At 41.2% G+C, this 11021-nt stretch overlaps 1 protein-coding gene across 3 annotated transcripts in view; it reads right to left on the minus strand.

The window, feature by feature from the left end:
* USP47 (ubiquitin specific peptidase 47) overlaps positions 1-5940 on the minus strand; it is a 134732-nt gene extending 128792 nt beyond the window's left edge. Inside the window, exon 1 of one of the 3 annotated variants that reach the window (XM_021083314.1) lies at positions 5815-5940. In XM_021083314.1, coding sequence (XP_020938973.1) covers positions 5815-5925 — 111 coding nt within the window. In that variant the 5' untranslated portion in view covers positions 5926-5940. Of the gene's footprint in view, positions 1-4613; positions 4906-5814 lie in introns of those variants that run through there. The other 2 variants (XM_021083316.1, XM_021083315.1) reach the window with 2 other exon arrangements.

Genomic DNA, 11021 nt, shown 5'->3' on the forward strand with positions numbered 1-11021 from the left:
GTTGGATTACTGGCCAGGGAACTTCCACATGAGGAGAAAAAAAAAAAAAAAAAGGATGAGTTGAAAGTGGTTGCCTCTGGAGAGCCCGAAATGACAGGGGGAGAATCTGCAGAGGACTACTATTTTTGTAAACAGTCCTGCAGAGCTATTGACCTTAACTTTTAAATGCTTGCATGTACAACTTTGATAAAAAATTAATTTTAAAAAACAAACCCAATTGAGGATATATTATGAAGGACTTTGCTACTGGTTAAGGCTACACTGACTTAGAATCAAATAGCTATACAACTCTGAGCAAGTTACATATTCTTAAGTCTTACTTCCTTCATCTACAAAATAGATAATGAAAGATAAGAGCTGCCTTCAAGAACTGTCATAGATATTAAATAAGTGTGCAAATTATTCAGCATAGTGTCCAGCACATAGTGTCTATAAATAGTACCAAGTATTCAATTTGCAGTCAGAAGGTAATAATTACAAACTGTAAAACATGTTAAGTCATAAGCTCATGTGTTTTAGAAAGTAATGACAGTGGTGGAGAGGATAGTTAGGAAAGAAAAGAGCCTAGAAGCAGAGACCATTTAGGAGGGTTATGTGTGAATGAGAAAAAGAGGCAGAGCCAGGAAGAGAAAGGCAAAGGTAAGAGGTATCTTCCAAGTGATGACCTAACTATATGAAAAAGGAAAAAGAAGGACTTAAAAAAAAATGTTAAAACTTAAACAAACAGATGGTGATAACACTAACTCAACAGGAGAATACAGAGAATTACGTTGAGAGGACATGAGAAAGAGTGAGGAAAGAAAAATGATTGATATTACACATATTTAATCTGAGGGTCCTAAAGTACAACCAAGTGGAGATACCCAGGATGCAGGTAGAAATCTGAACTCAGAAGAGAGGTCAGGGCTAGAGATATAAATGTATAAATTACAATCAAAGGTTGAAGCCATACGAATTAAAAGAATATTCATGGAAGTTCTCTTGTGGTGCAGCAGGTTAAGGATCCAATGTTGTCATGGCAGCAGCATGGGTCACTGCTATGACGTGGATCTGATCCCTACCCCGGGAAGTTCCACCTGCTGCAGGCAAGGCCAAAAAGTAAAAGAAGATTAAAATAAATTTTAAAAGATCTCTCCAGAGGCAGCTACAAAAAGATGGCAGCCATAGAGATCTAGGCTTCTCTCAAATCAAAATCTTAAAATAACAGATCCCTTCTAAGTCAAAAATGTTATCAGAGATTAGTCATGAAGGTATTCAAGCAAAGGATGGAATACAGCTTGCCACTGAATGTAGAAAATATCCAAGCACGGGAAACTGATTAGAATTCTAAGTCTCCCTGCAACCCTGTAACCACATCAACAAATATTACTGAAGATCTGCTTCAGAAAGGGCACTGTCCTAGACCTGTAATATATACAGTAAAAACAAAACAGAGGGAGAAACACACAAAGATCTCTGCTGTCAAGAAATCCATAATAATAAAAACAGAAATAAACCCATAATGAATAATAAAATACAGTTCGAGACCATAATAGATGTCACAAAGCACTATTTATTAATTGCCAAAAAGTCTTCTAAGAGGGAGAAATCCTTGAGGTTAAAATGGTCAGAAAAGGCTTTTTAGAATAAATGAGACATGAGGTACTTAAGGAAAGATGTGTATAAGTGTTGTGAACCAGTGCACAAAAGTAGGAAAGAGGAGACAGCACAAATGGAAGTGAAAAGCAAGTTTGAGAAAAACCTGTTTGGCTGCATTAAAAACTTGTTTTGAGAGAGAAGAGATAAGCTGAAAGGGCAGATCGTGGCCAAAATCAAACTGTACCAGGCCTTGGACACCAAGCTAAGTAGTTTCAAATGTATCCCACATACAGCATCTGTATCAACTACTCAACTCTGCTGTAGCCATAGGCAATAGTAAATAAATGGCCATGGCTGTGTTCCAATAATACTTTATCTATCTATCAATACTGAAATCTGAATTTCATTTATCTCCATGTGTGACAGATTATTACTGTTTTGATTTTTCTCAATAATTTGAAAAAGTAAAATTCATTTATAACTCATGAGCCAAACAAAACAAGCTGTAGGCTGAACTTGGCCCAGGGATTGGAGTTTGCCAAGCCCTGTATGACACTAACCAGCTGCCTTTTTCAGCAGTCCTCTAAGGTACATTTGTCCTTGAACTTCAGAGACCAGAATAACATATTATTCATTCAACAAATGCATGCACACACACATGGATGCACACACTTAACCTAAATCTAGTAAGGGTCAGAGATTCCCTTAAAAAAAAAAAACAAAAAACCTCCAAATTGTTGATAATAAACCATTAGCACAGAAGCAAGACATTTTTTGATTCTGTAATTTATTATCACATAGTACATGTACTTAGTTACAGACTATCCTTACAGAGCCTCTAGGTTACAAGGAGGGATCTATAAAATAGAGTATAATCAAGGGGATGTGAATTCTAGTCCTAGCTCTGTCATTTACTCATTAAATGACACTGAACAAGTCACTTTCAATCCTCTGGTCCTAATTTCTTCATCTGTAAAAGTGAAGCAGTTTAACTTTTTAGATGATCACCATGCACTCTCTCAGCCTTAGCACTGTATGACTCCACTTCTTAAAAAGACCAGGCAGGGGACAACAAAGACAAAAGTGATCACTAAGGACACAGAAAGGAAGAAAAAAACATTGACTAAATGGGCAGACAGGACAAACAGGGAAAAAAGGTCCCAAGGTACAGTATTACTAAAATCAAGGAACTTTTTAAGTATCAAATGCAAAAGAAAATCGAGGAAAAGAAACAAGAACTCAAAAAGAGAAGTATGGCCATCAAAAAAAGAATTAACTAATTAGTTAGCTAAAAAAGGCAAGGACTTCAGTGACAGGCTCAAGATTTGAGAGTACTGTGCATGCTTCCACAAATCATGAAAGAAGACAGGGGCAAAGAAAAGACCGAAGATGAGTCTAGGGAACAGAAAATAAATGCATATGGTCCAGAAAATGTAAACCAAAAAAAAAAAGGTCAGAAGTCAGGATGAGTTTGAAGCCTCAGGTAAGGGAGTTTTAAAGGAGAGGCATTTAACCTTTAAAATCCAAAGATAAAAGCAGCATTGCAGTATGTTCCTGTGAAGATGTGTATTTATATGATGTTTCTACAAATCAAATTGTTAGGGAAATAAATCTAATATTGATTTTCTTAAAGCAAAGTTCCCCTTATATTTTCTAATGGTCAATAAATTAAGAAAGGACTAACTTTTCTTTTCATAGGAATGAAAACCAGCTCTATGTAACTCTAAAAGAAAAAGCATGTATATATCTCTCTCATAGCACCTATCACTTCCATCCTACCATAAGATTTACTTCTGTAAAAAAATACCTAGCCCCTACCTGAAACTCAATGAATAAAAGCATTACCTTCCTTTGTAGCTTTAAAAGCTCCTAAGGCAAAAATTCTGATTAATTCATCTGTTTATCTGCTTTGCAGAGTTGGTGGTGCTTGATAAATAAACTGACACATGATAACTGAGTTTCTTAAAAAAACTATCATCTGATAAAGTTGGGAAAATATTCATATCATTAACACTTCTGCAGTGTCAGAGCTTGCTCAAATAGCAACAAATTGCTACAAAGCAACCAAAAAAGGAGAAAAAATTTAAGCATTTTTAATGAATATCACCCATAAATATCAAGATCCAACACAGCTAATTTGAACTGACACTTGCCTCTATTTAAGGTATATAAGAAATAAAAATTCAAAGCATTCGCCTGATGATCAACCAGTTAAAAATACACGTTTGGATAGCTGAAGATATTTATAAAAGCCAACAGAGATACTATTAATATATTGAAATTCACTGGCCAGTGCTGCATTCTACCATTAATCTTCTCCTACTATTCAAGAGAAGCCAAGAAGTCAAGCCTTCTCATATCACTTGCTTTTAAGAATTTAAGAAGTCACGCAAGCTGGCATACACAACCCCAGTACAAAAGGTAATTCTGTTCTCCATATGGTAATGCTTCGTTATCTCTTACCTTTACGTGAAAGTCACATCTACTACTTTTCAATGATCTTCAGTAGGCCCCATTTAGGCAGGCCCATAGTACTACCAAGTAAGTAACAGGAGTTCAAAAAAGTCACAACAGTTAGCAGCCCTCCCACAGAACTCAAGCTGGGTGTAGATTTCGCAAGTCCTGAAAGCTATACACTGCCACTGTCAAAACCAGAAGCAGCACCGTCACCCTGTCGTGCTCATCAGCAACCCGCTCCAGAATTTTTCCTTTGAAATTACCTATATTGGCTCGACATGCTACATAAGTACTTAAAACGTCACCCTCTCCCCCAAAGCAGGATCTCATTCCTTCCAGTCCGCTCCTTTATTTGTCCAGCCCCACAGACCCGTGGGGAGAGAGGGCTCTGCTCCTTTGGTCCCCTCACAACAGCTCGCCGCACCCACCATGCACCCCGGCCACCAACACCACACACCCTCCATCCCCTTACAGGCGGGCGGGCCCAGGAGCAGCGCCCGCAGCCGGCCCCTTGCCCCCGCCTGCGCTGCCGAAGCGGCCGCAGGCCTCGGGCCTAGCCTCCTCCGCAGGCTTCTCACCTCCTTCGGGACCAGTTGGTTCTCCTCGCCAGGCACCATCGCTCAGACGCTGGCCGCTCCTCTCCGCCCTGCCGGGGGAGGGGGAGGGTGGCGGCGGCTCTCAAGCTCAGGAGCGAACGGCAGCGGCAGTCATCCTCTCCACCAGCTGCGCTCGGGCTACCGCGGAGGCCTCAACCTGGGCCTCAGACACTAGCGCGCAGACACCGACCCAAGGCTCCGCCGCCGCCGTCGCCGCCGCCGTCGTCTTCGTCCTCGGCCCCTCCCCCAGCCCGCTGCAATCAATGGAAAAATGGCGGCGGTCGCTCTCGCGAGAATTCGGGCCATTGGGCCCCTATCTCAGCGCTCAAGGTGCTGATACAGCTGTCGCTCGCGTCTAATTACCTCCGCTTTTACTCAGCCTCGGGATGTATAAAATTAGGTGAGCTCCCAGGCAAACGCTTTTCGTAGAGGGATTCTGGACTGTCCATCTCGGGACTCCCTCTGCCGGCGGGGAAAGACCAGGCCTTAGGGTCCTCCATGCCTTCCTGGGCTCTTCGGAGTCCCTGCCCATCAAGCCGCTCTTCTGGCCTTACTACCAACACTGCCCTTCCTTCCCGTTCGAAAAGCGCCAAAACGCATCCCCTCTTCACAGACCCTCAGCCTCTGCCTGGAAAAGAACCAGGCCTCCGCCCTCGGACACGGTCCCAGCCAGAAAGGACTACGTTTTCTTTTCCCCTCTCCCCACCCTCCCCATGGACCCCGTTCGTGAGACCAAGGCCGTTCTCCGGCTTGGGAAGGCGACAGCCCAGGGCTCAGAAAAGTGGTATTACTCTCTCCCCAACCCTTCCCTCTCCCCCCTCCCTCAGAGAGACACACTCTCCTGGCCTTTTCAGGGAACTTCCTTCTCGGACAGGTTCAAGTCTGGGGCTGTTCTAGACAGAATAGAGAGTAGGGCTGCAGTTTGCACCTAGGAGCCTCTTTTAAAATGTTTTTAGAGTACTTGAATCTCCTCTGGCAGTAAGCCTTGTGCTCTGTTTTAGAGGAAACAGACTTTGCAATAGTTATTTTCCCAATTCCTGCTAGTTCCTTAAACCTCCCTTTATGAAAACCCGATGGGACGTCCTTCATGAAGACTTCCACGGTACAGCGATTTTACATCATGCTTAGATAACATAATCCCACCACGTTCCTAACACCTACACCATTACTACCCTACCCGTACCTGTTCTCTCCAAACTTCTTTTGAGTGCAGATTTCTATTACCAAGGGGAAAAAAAGATGGCTGTATTCTTACGTAAGTTATATACACGTCCTGTTGTGTATGACAAAACATTTTTAAAGCATAATAAAGGATAAGAAAAAGATGAAATAAACATTTAAAATAATTGTAAGTTATTTTCTAAATTAATTGTCTTTTTAAAAATCCTTGTTTTTCTCACTAACAATGTTGTGGAAACAATAAAATTGACTAGGTTTCCATGGTTTTAAAAATCTGTAATACTTTGTGAAAAGCTATTAAAATGATTCAATGTTCAGGTTATTTCTGTACTTTGTTTTAATGGGCTGTTATAAGGGGGGGGGGGGATAACTCACAAAGATAATGTAGATCCTAATGGAATAAGTACATCTTTGGTTACTCTTACTAATGCAAGTATCTATTTTTATTACTCTATCCACCAACCATGAAAAGCTTTTGTTGAAATTCAACTAGTAACTTTCTATCTCCCCTGATGTCAGCCAAAAGATGTATTTTTATATTTTTTCAAATCTCTTTGTTTACAGAACATTGTAAATCAAGTATAATAGAAAAAATTAAAACTTTTTTTTTTTTTTTTGGCTTTTTTGCCTTTTCCAGGGTCGCTCCCACGGCATATGGAGGTTCCCAGGCTAGGGGTCGAATCGGAGCTGTAGCCGCCAGGGACATGGGGTTGTAGGTTCCATCCCTGGCCTTGCTCAGTGGGTTAAGGATCCGGCGTTGCCATGAGCTGCGGTGTAGGTTGCAGACGAGGCTTGGATCCTGCATTGCTGTGGCTCTGGTGTAGGCCAGCGGCTACAGCTTCAATTCGACCCCTAGCCAGGGAATGTACATATGCCGCAGGAACGGCCCAAGAAATGGCAAAGAGACAAAAAAAAAAAAAAAGCTCCATCTTGCAAAGTTGGTATTAAACAGTAAAGATAATAATCACAAAACAGTTAATAGTTAAGATTGGTTGAATATATATCATATATACCTCCAGCCCTGTTCTAGGTGCTTTACACGTATTTCTTTTTCTTTTTTTTTGCTTGTTAGGGCCACACTCATGGCATGTGGAGGTTCCCAGGCTAGGGGTCTAATTGGAGTGACAGCTGCCGGCCTACACCACAGCAGCACAGGATCCTTAACTCACTGAACTAGGCCAGGAATCGAATCCACAACTTCATGGTTCCTAGTCAGATTCATTTCTGCTGCACCACTGCAGGAAGGCCTATACATATTATTTCAATCAATTCTCTCAACAACTTTATACATAACTGATACTATTATCCTCATTTAATAGGTAAGGAAATTGATAGAAAGCCTTTGAAACATTCAACACACTGCCTGATATACACAAAATCAACATAAGCTGGCTATAATTATACCAACACTAGTCTGAGCTCCCCGAGGGACTATGCAACCCGAACAATGCCTGGCATACAACAGGTGCTTTTAAACATTTGTTGAATAGATGAAGTATTAAACCAGTCATTTAATTAGTGAAAAAATCTTGTCAATCACCTGGCAACCATACTTTGATACAGTTTCATTGCTGCCTACTCCACCTATGGAGTATCTCCATGAACTTGCTTAAAATGTTCTTTTTTGAGGTGCCTCTGAAAAGAAATTCAGCTGTTGCAATGAGATTGAGTAAAGTGATGGATCTTAACCATGAGACAGTCTCTCTGGCTAAGTTAGAGAGTGGAATATAATCGTAGTCAATAGCTTACATTTGTGATGGAAATGACAGCATCAATAAAGAAATAAGAAAAAACAACTTGGTGGTGATCCCATCGTGGCTCAGCAGAAATGAATCTGACTAGCATCCATAAGGACACAGGTTTGATCCCTGGCCTTGCTCAGTGGATGAAGTATCTGGCATTGCTGTGAGCTGTGGTGTAGGCCGAGGATGCAGCTCAGATCCTGTGTTGCAGTGCTGGTGTAGGCCAGCAGCTACAGTTCCGAATCGATCCCTAGCCTGGGAACATCCATATGCCGTGGGTTGGGCCCTAAAAATACAAAAAAAATGAAAAGAAAACATGACCAACTTTTGTGTAAAGATAAGAACAGGAAACACGCTACTCAAGAAAATGTAACCCAGGAAAAGCCTAGGAAGACGCACAAATATTTTTATGAAGCAATAGAGTGAAGACATCAGTGAAGCTCTCCACCTGCTCTAGACTCAAAGAAAGATTGGTTCAAGAGCCTAAAGTAGCATTTTCCATTGACATAAACGAAAAAAGAATCATTGCCACAGAAATGCTTACCTCTTTTTGAGTTGAAGAAGTTCATAAAAGAAAAGGTTTATAGGTCAATGTATTCAACATAAAAAGAGACTCACATTGACAGAAACATATCAAAGGTAGAGACAAAAATATTAGAGTTTGTGATAACCAAAGACAAATTGACCAACACATCCAAGATTTTCTAGAGTTCTGCAAATGCTCAGATTGCAAGATCCAAAAATAAGGAGAAATCTAATAAAATAAAGTTGGAGCCAAGGCATTAATCATTTGAAGTCATTCCTTAAGATCTTTGAAATAGAGTAATATTTGTTAATTTGGAGTTTGAATAGATCTCAGCATTCCTTGAGAATATTGGGGGTTCACTGTAGTAATTACTATATAGAATTTTGAGGATTGGGAATAATGTATGTGGAGTTGGGGTTTTTTTGTTTGTTTGTTTTGTTTTGTTTTGTTTTGTTTGGTCTTTTTAGGACCACACCCTTGGCATATGGAGGTTATCAGGCTAGGGGTCGAATCAGAGCTGCAGCTGCTGGCTTACACCACAGCCATAGCCACTCGGGATCTGAGCTGTGTCTGCAACCTACACCACAGCCCATGGAAGTGCAGGATCCTTAACTCACTAAGCAACGCATGTGATCAAATCTGCATCCTCATGGATGCTAGTCAGATTCGTTTCCACTGAGCCACGATGGGAACTCCCAAAGGTAAATATTTTATAATGACACTGTCATGGAACCAACAAAAACCCACAGAGGTTCGAAGGAAAAGATGGTTATTTAAAAATTTTAACTCATGCCATAGCAAAATATTAAAACATTACAAATCGCCAATAAACATCTGAAAAGGTATTCTGTTTTACTCACCATTAAAGAACTGCAAATGTGAAAAACTGCCAGAGTTACTGTTGTAGCTCATAAGTAATGAACCCAACTGGTATCCATGAGGATGCAGGTTTGACCCTGGCCTTGCTCAGTGGGTTAGGGATCTGCTGTTGCCATGAGCTGTGGTGTAGATCACAGACACGGCTCTGATCTGGCGTTGCTGTGGCTGTGGTGTAGGCCAGCAGCTACAGCTCTGATCAGACCCCTAGCCTGGGAACCTCCATATGCCTCGGGTTCAGCCCTAAAAGGACAAAAAGACACATAAATAAAAATAGTATAGCAAGTTCCCAGAGTTCCCATCATGGCTCAGCAGTAACAAACCCAACTAGTAACTATGAGGATGCAGGTTCAATCCTTGGCCTTGGTAAGTGGGTTAAGGATCCAGTGTTGCTGTGAGCTGTGGTGTAGGCTGGCAGCTCTCCAATTCAACCCCTAGCCTGGGAATTTCCATATGCTACAGGTGTGGCCCTAAAAAGACCAAAACATAAAATAAATGAATAAAAAGTAGCATTAAAAATCAAGATATAATAAATGAAAAAAAGCAAGTTTCAGGATAGTATGTATAACAAAGATGAGATAAAAAAATGGGAGCTATATGTATATATGGCATAGAAATCTCTAGAGGCATTTAATCTTATCCACGAAAGACAAGATTTATACTGGGTATCTGAGTCCCTGGATTAGAGGTTGTCAATGTCAATGACTATGTTAGCTGGGATCTTTCATTTTTCACTTTCACATTCAATCATGCTGTGTTCCTCTAATTCTTTTAAGGGGAGGGGGTGCATGTGTGTCTTTATATAATTTTAAAACTACTAATTAAAAAATAAGGTGTGGAAAATGACTAACATGATGACCGAAACATTGTACAGGCTCAATACTTGAAAAGTTTTAGGAGTTCCTGTCTTGGCACAGCAGAAACGAATCCAACTAGGAACCATGAGGTTGTGGGTTCGATCCATGGCCCCGCTCAGTGGGTTAAGGATCTGGCGTTGTTGTGAGCTGTGGTGTAGGTCCCAGATGTGGCTCAGATCTGGTGTTGCTGTGGTTCTGGCATAGGCCGGTGGTTACATCTCCAATTGGACCCCTAGCCAGGAATCTCCATGTGTCACCGGTGCGGTCCTAAAAAGCAAAATAAATAAATAACTAAATAAAAAGTAGGAGTTCCCGTCGTGGCGCAGTGGTTAACGAATCCAACTAGGAACCATGAGGTTGCGGGTTCGGTCCCTGCCCTTGCTCAGTGGGTTAACGATCTGGCGTTGCCATGAGCTGTGGTGTAGGTTGCAGACGCGGCTCGGATCCCGCGTTGCTGTGGCTCTGGCGTAGGCCGGTGGCTATAGCTCCGATTCAACCCCTAGCCTGGGAACCTCCATATGCCGGGAGCGGCCCAAGAAACAGCAACAACAACAACAACAAAAGACAAAAGACAAAAAAAAAAAAAAAAAAAAAGTAAAACACTATGGGAGTTCCCTCATGGCTCAGCCGGTTAAGAATCTGGCATTGTCACTGCTGTGGCTCTAGCTAGAGCTGTGGCGCAGTTTCGATCTTTGGATCTTTGGCTGGTGGAACTTCCACATGCCTCAGGCATGGCCATAAACAAAAACTAAAATAAGTAAAATAAAATAAACTATGTGTTGGAGTTCCCTGGTGACCTAGCAGTTAAGGGTCCAGCATTGTCATTGCTGTGGCTGCTCTAATTACTGCTGTGGTTTGAGTTCAATCCCATGCCCAGGAACTTCCACACATGGCAGGTACAGCAAAAAAAAAAAAAAAAAAAAAAGGGTTTTAAAGTCTTTTATTGTCTGCTTTGGTTCTTAAGTCCTTTCTTATATTTCTAATAAAAATCACAGGTTGTTATTGAGTGTTTACCATGGCCAGACCCTGTGTTAAATATATTATACATAGTATCACATTACTCCCCAGGACAACATTCTGAGTTGGGTACAATTATTATCCTCGTTTTACAGACAAGGAAACAAGAATTGAGAAGTAACTTGCCAAGGTTATAAGGCTAATAAGCGATGGAGCTAGGATTCTAATCTAAAAAATCTGACTCCAAAGTTTT

This window comes from Sus scrofa, chromosome 2 (assembly GCF_000003025.6).
Source record: "Sus scrofa isolate TJ Tabasco breed Duroc chromosome 2, Sscrofa11.1, whole genome shotgun sequence".
NCBI classification, from domain to species: domain Eukaryota; kingdom Metazoa; phylum Chordata; class Mammalia; order Artiodactyla; family Suidae; genus Sus; species Sus scrofa.